We start from the raw sequence: 18,748 nt of genomic DNA on the forward strand, positions 1-18,748 counted from the left end.
TACAGATGCACACACTAAACAAGGGAACAAAATGGTTGGATAAATATTTGATTTGGGGAAACCGTCTCTAAACATATAACAGGTGCCAGAGCAGATGCAGATCGCACAGTGGCTATTTTTGGGTCTGCAGAGATTCATTTCTGACCAAAATTACTTTTTCCTATTCTTCACATTTTTCCCATTAGTCTACAACTTTGAAGAAATATAGAGAAACATAATTAACTGACTGAAAACAAAGAAACATGGATTTTGCTGTCCTTCACTTTGTAACTAATTTGGCAGTGTTACAATCTATTTGGCAAAACCATTTAAATGTACTTTTATCTTCCCGGCTGATGTCTTGAGATGCTGTTTTGATGTTTTCACATGATGCTTTTTCCTGATGTTATCTATTTTGTAAAGTCCCTTTCTTCAACAACATGCCCGCACAACACGGATCCGCAGAGATTTATTTTTATCCCTCATTCTTCAATACAAAGTATCTCATGCTCAGTTAGATTGGATAGGTACTTGTGGATAGATTTTTTTTCCCACAAGTTCTCAATCAGATTTTTATCTGGACTTTGTCTGGAGTTTTTTATTACATGAATGATCTAAACCTAAACCAGGCCGGCGGGCTGGCTTCGATGTGACCAACACACCTGCATCTAATAGCTGAATTACCTCAATTTGGACTCAAGTTCTCTTGAATCCTGCCAGTGATCTCATTATTTGAGTCAGGTGTGTTGAAAGAGAGACATCTAAAAGTTGCATGACACTGGCTTTGGACTTGAAGACATCTGGAACATAGTGTCTTCTTTTGTATGATTGCGAAACATGTATATCACGGGTGTCAAACTCCAGTCCTTGAGGGCCACTGTCCTGCAGTTTTTCGATGTGCCACAGGTACAACACTGGCCCTCGAGGACTGGATGTTGACACCCCTGATGCATATGGTTAATGAATGATGTGTGATGATTTGTTGGAAACATTTACAGAACAATCAAACTGGAATTAAATGATCAAAACACCAAATCAGCCCAAGATCTTAAAACTTTCCTAGTAGTTTTCACTGCTTGGATTGTAAATTTATCACAACCCCTTATATTATAACTGCCTGCTCTTGTGGAAGCGGGTTTTGCATATTAGTAGATAGTATATTAGCGAATTTATGTAGATGTTGGGCTGAATAAAGATCTACCAAATAAAAAAAAAAAAATCAACAATTGTAACTGCAAGAGTAAGGTACTGGCATGATTATATAATACTTTATTAACTCAGATTTTCAGAGTATTTGTACCATTTTGTTCGCAATGTTGTCTCAGAAACATCTGAGACTTTCACAGAACATCTGTATTTATATAGAGATTAAATTATGAAAGGATTTTATTGTTTTATCTGTTTTGTTGATTGTTGACTCTTGAATTTCATTTTCTTGGTATTTTAAAGAAAGGCATTTCAAGGGAACTTTTATTTAAGGAGTGAATCACAAATTTTGGGATTTAAAATGGGAAAAATAACAGCTGATGTAAGCTTTCCGTTTTCAACATGGTACAACTGAGAGGACTGTAACTCTGCAACTTTTATTGAAGTGAGAGCTGATGAGACAAAAACACACTGAGTACTAATATAATTTAGGAGGAGGATGGCAGGAAGTACACTACACTAATGCAATGGTCTCTGCATTAAGTCTTTACAGACTGACCACAGAGCATTTAAACCCACATCTAAACACAAACAAACATACATAACACTACTGAAGTGACAAAAGACAATGGGCCTAAACATAAATGCTACCATGCATTGAAACAGTCCTTTGATCTATGGATAATCCTGGCTGCAACTTTTCTGTCATGCTTAAAAGATGTTCTCCGTCTTCTACCCGAAACCCTCATGCCAGAAATATCCTCTCTGCTGTGTGACTGGTGACAGAACACCGCTGGCAGTCAACTCACATCAAATATGAAAGGGAGGAAGAGAAAGACAGGAAGAGAAAAGCATGTTTTATTCGTCACTTTCCTGTTGCCATTTCTTTTCATTTGGCTTCTCACCAGCTTCTCTATTAAAGGACAACTCCCATGAATCCTTCACTCAGCAAAGCCCGGGGCACAACAAGGGGCGCCCCGCATGGCCCCGGCCACTCCCGCATCACATTAGAGACTCAGCACTCCAATCACAATGGAAGAACTGACTCTGGAAAATACCCTGTCAAAAAAAAAAAATCCCCTGAGGAATAAGAGGAGGAGAGTGCATGTGTGACCGAACATGGCACACATTCTGTGTTGATGCCCGAGTACTTTGGACTGAGGAGGCTACAGTGCTTTGATAATATTTTCCAGCAGCTCCCCTCGAACGACCGCAGTTGTGTTCTTCTTAAAGCTCTTGTTGGTTTCTCTATGGGGATTATTTTTCCCAGATCAGAGTCAGGGGAAGAAAATCAACCACACAGACATATTGACACGCAATTCAGTGTCAGCGCAAAGAAACATGCACTCTGCTACTGAGAATCCATGTGCAACTTGTCTCACATTTCGTTTTCGTAGCGTGTTGAATTGAACTGAACTGATTTTATATAAATTTCAGATGGATATTTCACCAAGAGAAAAACAACACAATAAAAAGTAGGACTTGCATATCTTCTTTTACCAAACATACACATTCAAATATATGCAACACACCACTTGTTTGGCGACTATTAGTCTGAAAAGGAGTATGGAGAAATTTAACAAGTGATCAGACCAGAGTTTCTCCAATCTTCTAACCTACTTCCCTAAATGCCTAAATCTCCAACCAAACAGATGCCCTGATGACTTTAAGCTTTAATTCATTTTAGTTTGTATGGATGGTCTTTTCCACGGTAATAGATCTGTAATTAGGCGAATGGGAGGGGATGGGGTAGCTACATCTTCTCATTATCTTTATGTGAGGCTTAATCCGGAAGCTTGGTTGGTGTCTTAGCTGGGATTCGCTCTAAACTATTCCTGCCCCATGCTGGGAGAGGCTAGTGCTTCAGGGAGCTTACCCTCTCCATCGTGCCTCATTATGGGTGCTGGATTGGACCACGAGGGTCATTAGTGGAAGACATCTGAGGTTCAGAGCTTTAAAATGACTATTAAAGCATTTCAAGTTTATTCATTATGGTGGCAGAGTTTAACAAGTAGTGTTCATCCTCTCTATCCTCCACATCCTGCTTTAACTCTAAATCTGCTCTCCAAAGATTCTGAAACACATTCCAGATTTGGAGGAAAGACCTCCAGAACCTAAAGCTCCCTCACGTGCACAGATTAGTCAAATAGTTCCCTAAACCTTTCAATAAATGAAAAGCTGCTGGTAAAACACGTCTGATTAAAGATAAACAAATATGACAGAAACTAATCTTGACCTTGCAGAAATGTAAGATTATTTCTTTGTCTTTCTCCAATGTGCTTAGGAGAGGAGTTTTATTTTTTAAATACACAGAAGATTGTGTTTGGTTATACAACCTCCCTTTCATTCTACATCATACTTATCCATTACTGCAGGCTAACCACAAAAGGACAGTGTCACATAGGATGTTGTCAGATGTCACACAATATGACATGTAAAAAGTACAGGCAGATTTCTACTCCCTACAGATAACAGTTAGCATAACATATTTATTTGTTATGATTTTCTTTTTCAGTAAAACATCCTGTACCAGCATATTCATATGCACAGTAAGCAAAATATGAGGTCAGACTGCACAGAAAATGGAAGGTGTAGATCCACTGAGCATCCATAATCTATCTTCCAAAGACAGAACAGAACCCAATTAGCCGAGAGTCCCGTCGGAAATGGAGAAGCAGATACAATAAAGGAGGGGCCCACAGCTGCAAAGCTACAGGGCAAGTTACGATTAACCTCTCTTGAGCACACACATGCAAATTCACGCAAACACGCATTTGCACACACACAAGCACACGGTGTCTTGTGTGTGATGGAGGATTTCTGGTAGACGTTAAACATCAACAAACTTAAGCAAAAGGTGAAATAATTATCTGCTAATGCTGCCAGATTACATGCCACTCGCCTCTGGTTTTGGGATCCTGGTCTTTGAAAACTTAAATAATCCCATGACATTTTTGGATTGACTATCAGAAGCGAATGGCTCGGATCTGAAAGACGTTAATTGCCTGACATCTTTCCGATAATGTTACACTTATAATCAGATGAATAATCAGCATTCCCTAGAGGCCAAATTTTAACAGTAAGCATTATACATTAAGTAAGTTAATTCAGCAAATGCTATTGGTTAAAGTTCACATTACTCTGTTTAAAGTGAAATCACTGATGCTGTTATCCATTTTCTGAAAATCTTCCTACACATGGTTGACATTGTGAAATGGTTCTGCCTTTTCCTTTTTCTCTTGTTAAGCTCAATTCTGTGGAGGATTTTCTCTCTTTTTAACCTTATCCTCCCTACCTGGCTGCTTAATGAGGATCTCGCCAGTAACTTCACAACAGCAAACAAGGTCACACACATGAACGCAGCATCCACACACAGAAAAGCATCCAGAGAACTAACACACTGAGGCCGGCAGGGGCAAGGTCATCCTGGCTGGGATTTTAGGCTCTGCTGCAGGAGACAAGCTACTGAAGAGAAAAGGATGAAATGCAGAGAAAGAAGGCAGAGGGCTTGAAAATGAGCAGAATTTTTTTTTTTTTTTTTTTTGTCGAGACATCACTGGCTTCTCTCTCTTTCTCCCCACTTCCTGTAAATTAAGACACTATCTTCCCCCACTGAGAGGGAGGGATGAAAAGAGGATGAGCAATATTTTAACAGAATTTCCTAGACTGCTTATAAATGAGTAATGGGTGAAAGGTTTTGGTTCAACACAATAGAGATACACAATAATTATAAAGACAGTCACTATTCTCACAGCACACCTCCAGCACACCTTAGGATGAAGCAGCACATCCAAATGACCAGAACTTGTTTACATCCAGGGCAGACAACTACCTGCCCATGCAGCCACCCGCTAAGATTCCACTCCCTCCTCCCACACGCTGCCATCGGAAACAGGGGGAGGACATCGGAGTGGGGTGGATAGTGACCATCTGTCAGTGGCCTGGAGATCAATAGACGTGGACGGGGATAGAGGTGGGGTTGAGGGAGGGGTGCTGCGAAGCTAAATATGTGGCCCACTGTGACCAGAGCCTGGCTCGATGTGCAGCCGTTTTATTTACTGAATGAAAACACACACACCCCACGAGTCCCACTCACACGGCATTTATTAACGAGTGGCTGGTTTTAGTAGAAGCCAGAAGATATGAGGGCGTATGATGCCTCCTAAACGCTGCGAACAATAATGCATGACATTTGCCGTTTCAGGCTTGAGATTTGCTCTTCTGAAGTCTGAAAATGAGAGGGTTTAATATAAATCTAGATCACCGTGGCACTGGGTCAGTTGAGACCAGGACAATCCACTCCTGCTGCTGCGCAACAACACAATGTCAGCTCTCTAGAAATGCTTGCTTCAGCAATGATATGGAGCCGTATTGTGCTAGTTCATGCAGTCGGAGGTGAAAGGACGGGTTTAGGTGTGGAGAGTAAAGCTGCATTACACTTACCCAACATTTGGCTAAATAGAAGCTGTTCCAGGTCTCCTAGAACGGTCACCACTAACTCTGGGTCCACCTTCAGAAAACTCTTGTCATTCTCTCCATCTGTCCCCTTCTTTTCTTTCTTTTCCTCTGATAACTGAGCTCCAGATTTGCCTTTCTCTCCAGGTTTCTTGCCATTGGTGCCAGCACTCCCAGCTCCATTGGAGTTACCTTTGAGAAGCTGCGTGGCAGAGTCTGTACCTGGGCTCACTTCAGAGGCTTTAGTGATCGGCTTCACCTCAGCATAAGGTCCCCGTGGTTTACCAGGAGCCGGGATTCGACTCGGCTTACCCATGCTTGAAGCTACTGCCGGGGAGCCGAAGGATTTGGGCTTACCCTGGAATAGAGACTGTTCTGATTTTGAAAGTGTCCGAGACAGAGGTGGTCTCCCGCCACCTGCTTGACCTGCCTTGGTCTGTCCGGCTTTGTTAGACCCTGCTCCAGGACGGCTTGCATCATCGCTCCATCGAGGGGATTGGTACAGGTGCAGCTTCTTCTCAGCATCGGTGAGCACACATAAGTTGCCAAGTGACCGTTGCTTGCGGAGCCCGGATGGATTAGGTATTGGGATAGGGATAGAGCCGGAGTTGGGCCGATACACTTTGAGCTCTGACCCAGAGGGACGTGGAGGTGCCTGGGGCAATGCAGAGGGCTTAGCCTGTGGCTTCCTGGATGCCATGGGCTGGGTTGAAGTATCCTGACAGGAGACAGCTGCAGACCTCTGATCCAGCTCCCTGGGTTTAGCCGTCATGCTAATATTAGCCACATTAGCCTCCAGCATCCCTCCTGTAGGAAGAAAAGCAACAGCATCAGTCATCCACTCAGAACTGCATACACGCCAGCTGATTAAAGAGAAAAGAAGGGGACAAAGAAATGCGTAAAGACACAAAGACTGACTGGTTGTCGCCCCCTTTTACACCGGGGTCATGACTGAGTGAGCCAGACTCCCTGCAGTGTGAGACTGTGGGTTTACTTCTTAGCCAAAAAGGATGAGTGGGTTAGTAGAGTGACAGTCATACTCACTGCTGATAATCCATGGATTTGCAGATCCTTGTTCAGCACCAAAATCCACTATCTACAAGCGTATCCACAACTGCCTGCGCGACACAGATGAAAACCTTACCAGACGCTAGCTCAGTGTCCCTTCAGGGTACCTCTGTCTGTACTCCCTCCTGTTCAGCAGGCGACCAGCAGCCGACTGACAGGAGAAACAGTCGCAGCAGCACCAACAACACCCCCCTCTTCCTCTTTCTCTCCTCCCTCTGCCTCTCCCTCTCTCACTGCATTGCTCACTCTACCCCCGCCAGCTCATTCACCCTCCTTTCCTTCATCCTCCACCTTCCTTCCTTCTTTCCTTCCCTCCCTCGTTCCTTCATGTTGTCACTCGCGTGGTCTCTCCTCCTACTGGCTGATTCACCGCTCCATCCTCTGTTTCCAAAATACACTGCAGAGGCTGTGCTACGCTGCTCACCGGTGAATGGGAAACAATAAGGGCTTCAGGAGATATGAAACGTTTTGGGTAGAATTAATTCTCCCCTTCACCTCGTCTTACGTCAACACGTGTTTTGATGAAGAGTTTATCGCCCAGCCACTAAAGACCTAGAAATTAGTAATTGGATGCAAATCATGTAAAAATCAAGATCATTTCTGTGATTTACTAAGCCACAACTAATAACCTATAGAACTGAATTTATCCTGACATTACCTCACCTGCCTCACATCACTTATCTCTCATTGCATCTTTGCCGACTTCCCGTTGTACCCCAACCACTCCATCCTGGCCAATGCAGAAAGACAAGCTTTTAAATTGATATCATACAGTTTCATGCATGCCTCAACATTACAAATTCATTGCCTCAGTGATGTAAACAACTGTGTGTGTGTGTGTGGGGGGGGGGGGGGGGGGCATGTGTGTATTTGAGAGAGAGAGAGAGAGAAACAGAGAGAGAGAACCTAAGAGTGTGTTTTTATCTGTATTCCCCCATGCCTGTGTATGAATGGGTCTTCTACAAGTGTGTCACATTGATGAGACAGAACCAGAGAAGTAGGAGCTCCAGTGGAGGGAATTGGTTAGTGCTCACCATCTCATCTTATCACTCTAGACATTCCAACCCAGACGAGAGAAGTAATTATTTTCTTCCTCCCCAGTCTACTCATTTTTTTTCTTCACAGAGAAGACTAGATCTTGGACACCAGACCTTGTTTCACCCTAGTTAACATGGCAATGTTAAAACTCAACACAACTTCTCGTCTAGGTGAGGACAGCCTCACAAGTGCTTTCCAGTCTGCTTACGTTTAGAATGCACTATCATTATATGTCTCTGCTATGTAAGTAAATGCTTTATCTATATCTTGATCTGACAATCATCTTTGTTGCTTTTTGAGCCAATGCTTTTTGTATCGCATGACTGAAATATTCTAAACATTTATGTGTGAACACACAGAAATAGGAATTATTAGTTTCCCAGAAATATTGCTAAAATCCCAGTCTGAGCGATTCACTGGGAACTTGACTTGGGCTTTGAATCAGCGATTACAGCATGCTCAAAAATCACTGGGGTATGTTTCCAGTCAGTGAATGGTCCTCTCCTAGGTCTACCAGACTGCACTGGGAACAACACTTCTCAGCGTGGATGCTGTGACTGAAAGAAAGAAAGAAAAATACTCAAAACAATTTGCAAAAAAAAAAGCATAATAGCCAGGATACTTGCCTGAACGCATATGTATAATAAATGCCAAATAATTTAAAACAAAGTTAACCAGAACAAAACAGAAAACAATTTACAGTGTTTTCACACATGTTCTTTAAATGTCTATTACTATGCTGATGGCGCACAAAATGAGCTGTAAGTCAATAATAAGGCACTCACTATCAGTATATATCTGCATGCTGTCCATTTTTCAGCGCTAATGCATCCTGTGCGCGTACTGGTCATCTAACAGACAAAGCATTCACATCTTTGGTACCTAATGGTAGGTGTGTTCCTTTGTTCAATTTGCACGTAGCAATGCCTACAGCCAGGATCTTATCAGGCCCCCAAACGGGAAACAACGAGCCGCTTCTTGTTGCATTTGCATGAATCGGTTAATACAAAATCAGAGTGAAAACAAGCCCGTTTGCTGACATTTCACCTCAGTAGCAGAGAGTTCATTTAAAAACAGTTCAAACTGGTTTCGACTGAACCTACAACACAACACTAAAACACATTACAGTGCATGTTTCTTTTCTCCATGGCCTAACGTCCATTTGGCCTTGAATGAGGGTGTGTAGTAAAGGAGCGTGGATGAAGACGTGGGCACACACAGGCTGTTTTATTGTGTGAAGGCCATGGCCATTAATTAGTGGTAGCAAGGTTTAATAAAGGACCAATGTTGAAGTGGTTTTGCCCCAGTGAAGCCTGGGCTGTGTGGTGACAGCTATATGAGCTCTCTAAGCAAGTGGGGGGTGTGGTGCATTTGTGGGGGCTGTAATTTAAGGCTATTAGGTGCTGTACATCAGCCCTTATACTTCCCTGATGAAGGATTACGGCTAGTGAGAAGCAAGTGGCCACATACAAGATCGCTCTGTGTGTTGCACAGAAGCATTCAGGGAAAAGACACGAGTCGGCGCTCTTACAAACTCGCACATAATGTACACAAGTATGGTTTTGCATTAGCAGTGCACAGATACCCATTTGTTCAAACATTCGTCTCTTTGGCTCCACAGTCTAATCACTTTAATATACGGTTGATTTAGACTTGGAGCTTATTGTTCCACTTTCTTTTTGCTTAGTCTCAAAGTGTACCCATACAAGCACACATGCAGTGCATTGCAAAAGGACTCAAACTGCCCTACATGTCTTGTGACAAATCTAAAAGAAAGGACTACTTATGACGTTCTTTTTTACTGTGTTTTTCTTCTTACCACCCTGTCATAGTTGTCGGATTCTTTTGGAATTGACGACTTGTTCTGTTAGACATCTCCCTCAGATTCACAACAGCCATCGTTGCAGCTTCCCTGATTAATATAGAATAGAATAAAATACTTTTTGGTCATTGTACTGGAAGGTACAATGCTCTTCTCATCTCAGCTGTCAGTTTAAGTTGGCAGTTATGCATGTTTTCGTATGGAATCCTGTCCTGTACTGTTTCACATCCTAACCCTACTATTAACCAGACCCGTCTGATTGGTTGCTTGGTTTTCATGACGCCGTTTTGCTCTCTAATAGTCTCGAATGAGCAACTGAGGCCTTCACAGAGCGGCTGGATACATATGGGCAGTAAATTGCACGCACATGGACTCCGTTCACTAATTAGAAAACCTCTGAAAGTTGTTGGTTACATTGAATTTGCCTTATGGTTACCAGATTGAGGACAGCTAAATATATACAAGCCAAACTTTTCAGATTGTCACCAATTTTGAAAAACATGTAGGTATACACTACATTACACTGGTCTGATAAGATTTCCACCAAATAGTTGTTTATATTGTGACAAAGCATGAAAATGTTCTAAGATTATGAATACTTTTTAGTGCTGCTGTACACAAACACACATACACTGAGGCAGCCTCTCAGACCTGAGCAATCTGGCCTGGCATCAAAGTAGCTAATAGTTTCAGAGTGTAATGAGTGCCAGTCCTAAACATTAGCCCCGACACCCAGCATGTAGCAGCCTTGTACACTCAGCATATTTTAGAACAATGTATGTGAACATTTTTGTCTTAAACTGGCGTAACATTTTGAACATTTCCATAAATGGCTCGAGGATTTTACTGGAAAAAGGTAATGAAAGCTATGACTGACGAGTAAAACTCGATAGTTGATAGAATGCAAGGGGTCAAATCGCGGCAAAGAGACAGCAAGGCTGGCAGACGTGGAGAAAGTGGACAGTGTCTCACTCCTTTGCATGAGTATATTTGCCTTAGCATTTTTAACCAGTGTGAAACAAATTCACCACTATATTTCAACAGAGCAGTCATGTGAAGAAGGTCTCACTGAGATGCACTGAATGGTTCATTATACGCATGTTTACAAAGTTATACAAGGTCTTGGGCCTTGAAAGGAAAAGTACTGAGAGGAAAGAGCAGTACAGAAGATTTGGAAGCAACTGAGTGCATCAAAGCGCCTCAAACCTAGATAATAAAAAAGAAAGACTCATTTAGGCTTAGCAGATGGCATGTGTTCTCACTTTCACCCACTCACTGTTGTCATCCACCCCCTCTCAGTTCCTTTTGTTTTGTCTTTTTGTGTGCAAATAATAGACCAAAAAGTTGTGGGATTTAAAGGAGGGGGGTGGGGGGGAAAGAGGCTGAGACAAAAGAAAAAAGATTGGAAGGATTTAGATTTCACATTTTGTGCTGTTGAATTATAAATCATAACTTAAATGTGTAAAAAGTAGAAGAAGAAACCGGAAGTGAATACATAAACAAATAGGATCAAGAAAATTGTTGAAAGCTGTATTTGAACTCAGGCTGTTCATCAACTGATTGGAAGTTTAAGACCATAGTTTTCATGTGATTTTTGCCAAAGCTTTTACCCTGTTTATGCTAATGGGAAAGACAGATAGCTTTCTGTTTTTGAGCATGGATTGTTAAGATTCAGTAGAAAGGCATCTTGCAAAGCACCTTTGCTGCCAGTAAGTCTTGTTCAGTGAGACATGAAGTTTCAAAAATGAAGTCAAAGGTGTTCTGTGTTGGACTGAGAACCTGTCCAGAGTGCACCCTGTCCCACGCACACCGACTGCGGGAGTTAAGGATGAGCGCAGTTTTTGTTGAAAGTCCACAAGACTATAGTCAGGCAGACAATGGAGCTTTTTCCTTCAAAAGAACAATAGAGCTGTCCAGTCCTAAGTCTGCAGCTGGATGTGTGGAGAAATTGTAGAGTTCGTCCTTCTTGACGGAGGGCAGTGATGACTGGGTCTTTCAACAAGACACACTGCAGTTCCAAATGCCTGTCTGACTCCTTCCAGGACAATCACACGCCTGTTTTGGAGATGTCTACATGTTCCCATGATCGAAATCTCATTGAAAAAGTTTGAGATAGTTGACAATGGTGCTTTGCTAAACAGTCAGACATAAATTTTAGATTGTTGATGTCACTCAAAATGCCATCTTCATCACATAAGGCAAGATTCCTTTAAGCCGTCAGGCATTCTTGATTCTTTGCATCAAGCATGCCGACACAAACCTGTAAAATAATCCGCTCCTCACTAGTGAGTCCTTTTTTTTTTTAAATAACCAATTATTTTACAAAGAAGTGTGAACTGAAGATTCTTGTAACTTCCCCACTCAGTCTTAAGATGTTCACCAAAAGTGTGTTTCTCAGAAACAAAGCAATGAGTAAGAGTGAGATGTGGAAGGGAACGGGTGAGGAAGGATCTCAGTATGTGAGCCAGGGGACCAAAGGAAACTCGTAAGACAGAGGAGGGATATCCTGCCTCAATGCCTCACCTCTCCTCCGACGTTTGCTTGTGTCCGCAAACATGCAAACACAGAGGGTCCACAGGACGCAAAGAACAACAGCACACTCTGACACACATACACAGGGGACTACTCTCATTGACAGACTCTTGGACCACACAAACACCACGGCATGGCTATTAATGTCTTGTTTATACACAAAACACTTAAAACAGCAGTCTGGATGATGCATATAGTACACGGCTTCCTGCTTTCGGGTAGAATAATGTGCTTGAGTAACAAAGAGGGTTTTTCCAGTAGTGACAAATCTCTAGTCTAGTAGTTACACCGACCACTGATGATGAGCTCCATGAGTCACCAGCTTAAGCATTTCAGCAATCCAGCTTTCAGTGTCCAAAGAGAGACTGCATCACTCATACAAACAGCCAACTCCTGCGGCACGAATGTTAATCTTGTAAAAACAAAAAAAACAACCAAAAAAACAAAACAAAAACATTCTCTCCCTTTGGGTGGACGGCACACACTCACCATGAGTCACACACCAGTTGAGAGCAGAAAAATAACATCAGCTGTCATGCAGAAAAGTATGTGATGGATGAGAATTTGTACTTTCTATGTTTTTTTTTTTTTTTTAATAAATTGTAAAGATAGTCTCTTGCCAAAGCCCCAGTGTTGACATTCTCAGCACACTTGCCTGGGGTATCCCATAATGCTCTACTACCCAAAGATGGTTGCCTGGTTACATTTTGTGCATGCAGTGTCAATGGGATCTTTAAGTATATTATAAATGTGTATATAAAAAAAAAAGTCGCAATCCACACTATGTGCTTATATTATGGCCTGTGAACATACTTTGTCATGGGTTATTAATGTGACAGAGAGATGTCTTTGTGATTTTTTTCTGTGCATCCCAAATTGAGGGGGTTACACACATGAATAACTTAATTAGACTCCCTGTGTTTGGAGTCATCCCACAGGTCAAGAAAGATCCTGTGTGTGCAATCATTCACCCATTCCTTAATTTACCCATCTCCCTCCATGCTTTCCTCCTTCATCTCCTGTTCTGTAATGCAGCTGTGCATTAACCCTTGCTTCCTTTGTTATAAGGAACTGCTCCCTGGGGGGAAAGGGTTGCAGAAAGAAAGCAGCAGAAATGGAGAAAAGACGACGCGGAGGCTATGTGTTAGTCGTCTATGTGGGTAAAAGCCGCCCAGGGGGAGGCTCTTCTTTTATGCTCGATATATTAGAGCACTGCAGTATTTGCACTTAGAAGTCACCTTTTCCATTGTGAAATAACACAAAATTACCTGCTGAATTAATATCTCTGACTGCAAAAGCAACCTGACCTAAACATCCAAAATAGCCGCTTTGCAAAAATGTCTATATAGATAATTTATTACAGTAACTGATTTGTGTTTTAAATGAATCAAACACATGGCAGTGGCACACATAGTGACATTCAATATCTGTTGGTGAACAGATTCTTCTAGACAAAATGGTCAAAATAGTGAAAGATACAATATCATCATCTTGTATGGCTGGCATGCTTAAATTGTGTACATTTCATTTGTGGTATTTAGTATCAGATTATGTCATATTTTTGTTCAGTTTTCAACCGGAGTTCAAACTTCTTTAGTTGTGTTGTAACTTGGCGAGAGGAATGGCATTAAACCATAAACAGTGATTACCCTTCCTGGGGATGAGTAAGCAAATAATCTTATCCATTCTTTTGCCTGATCACCTCCAGAAAGCTACTAAAACCACTCATCACTGTCCAACGCCAACATGGCATATGTCTCCCCTTGATTGGATTGGCCAAAGAGGTTTATGAACTGTCCAAGAGTAGAGGCAGTGGTGCATCCCTGAAGCAGTATCCATTCAGACTATGCAGGCATATTAACAGGATGGTACGAAAATACATAAAATGTAAGCTTGCACAATTTTCACTGTCTATGGACCTTTATCACAGATTTGTTAATGTTGGTAAATAATTGTTTCCTTATTTTTGCATGTTTAAAACTAACAATCTCCATAGCTTCTTGTTTCTGTCTGCACAACATGTGTATAAAAGAGAGACATCCACCATATAGACTGACAGACCTTTAGAATGTCCGCAGGGATGTTCAAGTCATTCCCTTGCTGGGAGATGAAAAATGATACCGAGTCCACATCACATTTATCTTTCCAAATACCATCTGTGTGCTGCCACACAGACGCACATTTACACACATGCACACTCCATGCAGAGGTACAAATGTACATTTAAATACTGTTCCAGAGAGAGTTAAGGTCGGAAGGTCTGCACTCTAATTGAAAGACCACATGGTGACACAATCACATTAAATGTTCAGATCTTCATTAAAGCCTCAGATAGGCGAGCTGATCATGTTACCCCTGATTGAATCTGTGTGAATGCAATCATATGGAAAACAGAACCTGTAAGGAAAATAACTGAGCGGGGACCACCATTCAAACAATCACTATTTAAAAGCACTGAACTGTATGCTCATTCTACAGCAGAGTAGTGCTGTTTTTCACTCTGACCTTTGTGGACAACATGAGATCCATCATCCGCCGTCCCTCGGTGCACTTCTCTTTCCATCTCTCACTTGCCGAAAATCTTAACCCTCCGACCTATTTCCCCTCCCTTCCTCTGCAATCTAAATTACAGTGATTAAGATGTCAGTCCACCCTCCGTATAAATGCAGTTTCAGAGGACTGACGCTTCAGTTCTGTTTCTAACGCCTGCTAGGGACCAATTAAAAGACCACAATCAAGGCCCAAAGACAACCAGAGGCCTTTTAAAGACCATGACTGGCCCAATAGACCAGCCCCCACCCCACACCCTTTTCACAACCAGCTGGTAGAAACCTCATACAAGGTTTTATACATGTCTTAATTGCCAGCACCATGAGTCGGGTAGATAGCGGTACACTGACAGGATTTATAAAACAAGAAAACTTGTGGGGTTTTTTTGTTTGTTTTTTTTACAATAATGACGTGAATCCTAAAAACTGATCTCTCGATCTTAGACAGGACGATACATAAAGGCATGTCAGAAGAAAAAAGTTATCATGGCTGCCAATGTGGAAATGACAGTTACTCTTTTCTATGAACCAACATCCATTTTATCAACACAGAAATCGAAAGGTGTGATAATCTGCATGATTTCCTAAACATGATACTGAATTTATAAATGTATATTTTTAATACTGTCTCTAACCTGTCGTCAGGTCTTCACAGCAGACTTCAATAGACCCGGATGAGCAGTCACTCAGTTCCTCCAGAGAGAAATCACTCTCCTGTATCCTCAGCCTGCCAAACACATGACCGTTGGACATATCAGTAACTGAACATGCAAATTCATTCAAAACAGTTCAGTACACTCAAATATTCTTTTCAACTGAGGAATATATTAACACATTATTCTCCACAATTTAGCATACATATAACTGTCTTTTTAAACCTAAACAAGTAAAGAAATAAACAAACAAACAAATAGATAAATAAAATGTTTTTTAATCACGTGTCATAGTAATGTGCATTTGAGAACATCACTCTGAGTAAGGCCTGGAACTGAAGACATCAACTATGAGCTCTGCTTTGGAGAAGTGGAAGAGTGTGTTCATGCAAGCACAACAATGATGCATCTCTGGAGGTGATTCAGTTTAATGAAATTAGCCTGAAATGACTGAACAAGCCTCTGAGTCTGGTCTAGATTCTTTCAGGTAGTAGTCAGCATGTATTCATAATCAGAAAGAATTATGGTGAGCACGAGGAAGCAACAGTGATCTAATGACACAGTGATATGACATACAAAATGTTATTTAAATTGGTATTCAGTTTACCCAAACTAACCCAAAATAAAACTAACCACCATTTTTTTTTTAATGAAGCACAGGAAGGCAATGGCCAGGCTATCTTAATGATCCATATTTTTGACTTGGGTGTATAGGAGAAGGGATGGATCTAAAAGTTGCAGGACATCAGCTGAACAGGACTGGAATTGGGCAGCCCTACCCCCAAATCCTTATCATTGTAATTAATACTATAGGAGATTATGCAAACTTTTCAGATTTGTATTTGTAAAAATTGTGTTTGCATGAGTTATGTATAAATTTTCGTATTTTTTTAATGGCCTGTGAAATAAAATTACAATAAAATCTGTTGTTTGTGGTTGCAACCAGATAAATGGTTAAAAAGGTAAAAGGACTCCATACATTTGCAAGGTGGTGAGCTGTGGTAGACGTGCTGATAAGCAGTTTTTTTGTAGTTACCTGTAGCTGAACGGAGCCACAGCTGCCATGTTAACTCTGGTTGTGTGCGTCTCTGTAGAGTTCTTGGGCAGGTGGTGGTCCTGTTCATGAACACTGGATATTAATGGCATGGTAAATGGGATGAGTGGAAGTGGGAGAGGATCAGGAGAAGATGCTGAACTGCTGTCCTCTGGAGTCCCCATCTCTTCATCTGACTGACTTGTGGAGCCACTGTGACTTCTAGAGGTGTGCTTGGAGCAGTACTGAGCAGTACCGGGCCGAAGGTTCCCATTTTGTACAATGCTGGATTCGACTGGTTGTTGTTTAGAGGGATTTCCTCCTCTTGCTAACATATTTTGACTCATTTCCTGAGTTGTGTTGGAGTTTTCACCTCCTCTGAAACGGAAAGCTGGATGCAGGTTGTTGGCTTGGTTCTTATTAATAATGGTACTTCTGTTATGATTCCCATCATGCACCAACTGTGCAGGGATGTGAGATGGAACAGGTTTTTGAAGATCCAAAGTGTCTTTGGAGTGTGCCGATGGTAATCTGCGCTGGACCACCGGGCTGCTGTAGGCTGAACGTGACACATAACTTCGGTGGGAGAGTTGATTTTTCATGCCCCCGTCTTTCAGGTGTTCCTTCGAGGAAGGCCCAGGAATACTGGAGTTTCGTGGATGAAGTGAAGGAGAGTGAGTGGGTGTATGTGTAGGGGTGTGTTTTGGGGCTTGCACCGAGGGCCTGGGCAAGCCACAAGCTTGGCGACGGGGGTCTGTTTTTGGAGAGTTGGTCACAAGGCTGCGGGGGAGAGGGATTCCCGAGGAGGAAGGCCCACGGGGGGCTGATTTCACATTGATTCCTCCACTCATTTCGACCTGCATAAAGAGATGAAAGACCAATAAATCAAAGGGCAGAAGGGAGGGTTCCACGACAAATCATTAGCCAGAAGACCTTTCTAGCAAGGTCTAGTTATACTTTAGCAAGTACTATGTTAATATTTCACCAAAGATCAAACTGATCAAATTGAACCTGACAAGAAGTTTGACTTTGACTAAACCATGAGTTAAACCTTTTGATAAATTTCACATTGTTTTTTGCTAAGTCTGCTGATGAGTCTGAAAAAATTGTTTCAAACGGGGCCACGTGCAAAGAAATGAATACTTTTTTAAAATCTCATTCAACTATATATTTTAAGTATGTGCATCATTTATGATGTGCTCATGGTAAATGTATTGTGTGTATTTCTATGAAGGCTTCAAATTTAGAAAATGGAATTGTCCATTTCCATTTACAGTACAATCCTGTTATTTCCCCATGGCGAATGATTGCCAGGCTATCATGCACAGAATCTTCAGCACTCTGTAGTCAGTGCAACTACTCAGTATGAAGACTGATCAGTTCTGCCATTTCAGCCTCAGTAGGAGTCCAGCATTCTGAGCTGAGTGAATCGTCATTATTCTAGTCAGTGTGTCTTCAAAGAATAGAATAGAATAGAATAGCATTTATTGTCATTGAACAGGATTCAACAAAATTTCTATTGCAACTCCCGTGCAAAAAGTCAAAATATACAATATTAAATAAACAAACACACAATAATAATAATAATAATATATACAACTAAAATTAACTAAAGGCACTCAACCACACCAAAGAAGAAGCAGCAGGTCCAATTATGGTAAAGTGCAGATGATGTGACAGTGCAAGTGCAGAACAATATGGCTGTGTGGGGGTGGGGGAGGGGGGTGTATGTGAGGTTATGATATGTAAACTTCAGTTGGTTGGTTGGTATGATGGATGGATGGATGGATGGATGGATGGATGGATGGATGGATGGATGGATGGATGGATGGATGGATGGATGGATGGATGGATGGATGGATGGATGGATGGATGGATGGATTAGCCAGTTTCATTTCTTTCAGACAATTCCTCCATCTTTTGAAAGTTGTAATTCACAGGGGATTACTTCAGACGTTATCGCTGGATGCGATTGAAACTTTGACTAGATAAGCAGTTGTAAGAGGGATACAAGAGTTGCGACATGAAAAATCTTCGAAACTGAAAGTTTAACAAAACACTTTTACAAGAAAGCATCAAAAAATAACACAAATGGACCTACTGTGCTGTCTGGAAGCCTGATCTATTTGTTAGGCATTTCAGATTGAGACATCAGCAGCACGCTGAATGACCCACCAAAATGCTGACCTAAAGGTCATTCAATCAATGTGAGGTTGCATAAAAAGAGCACCTACCAAGTCAAATGAATATAGATTTTTACTTAATGTGATTTCAGATAGAATAAATGATTAAAATGTCTGATCTATAGGTTTGACAGCTATAGATCAGTCCAATATACAGTCATATACATCGTGTTCCAAATTATTATGCAAGTGATATTTCCTTAGATTTTCTTAAATGCTCAATGCAAATGATGGACAGTATAATTTTCAAGTCATGAATTATTACAGCAAAAAATAAAATTTTGTATGAC

At 41.4% G+C, this 18,748-nt stretch overlaps 1 protein-coding gene across 12 annotated transcripts in view; it reads right to left on the bottom strand.

Moving 5' to 3' along the window:
• Positions 1–18,748, bottom strand: part of LOC129372325 (neuron navigator 1-like) — an 83,877-nt gene that overhangs the window by 57,230 nt on the left and 7,899 nt on the right. For 11 of the 12 annotated variants that reach the window (XM_055049556.1, XM_055049557.1, XM_055049551.1 and 8 more), the window contains exons 3-5: positions 16,279–17,132; positions 15,225–15,316; positions 5,569–6,387 (exon numbers count right to left, since the gene is read on the bottom strand). In XM_055049556.1, coding sequence (XP_054905531.1) covers positions 5,569–6,387; positions 15,225–15,316; positions 16,279–17,126 — 1,759 coding nt within the window. In that variant the 5' untranslated portion in view covers positions 17,127–17,132. Of the gene's footprint in view, positions 1–5,568; positions 6,388–6,624; positions 6,905–15,224; positions 15,317–16,278; positions 17,133–18,748 lie in introns of those variants that run through there. The other variant, XM_055049555.1, reaches the window with a different exon arrangement.

Source organism: Poeciliopsis prolifica, unplaced genomic scaffold (assembly GCF_027474105.1).
Source record: "Poeciliopsis prolifica strain line A6 unplaced genomic scaffold, Auburn_PproV2 SCAFFOLD029, whole genome shotgun sequence".
NCBI classification, from domain to species: Eukaryota; Metazoa; Chordata; class Actinopteri; order Cyprinodontiformes; family Poeciliidae; genus Poeciliopsis; species Poeciliopsis prolifica.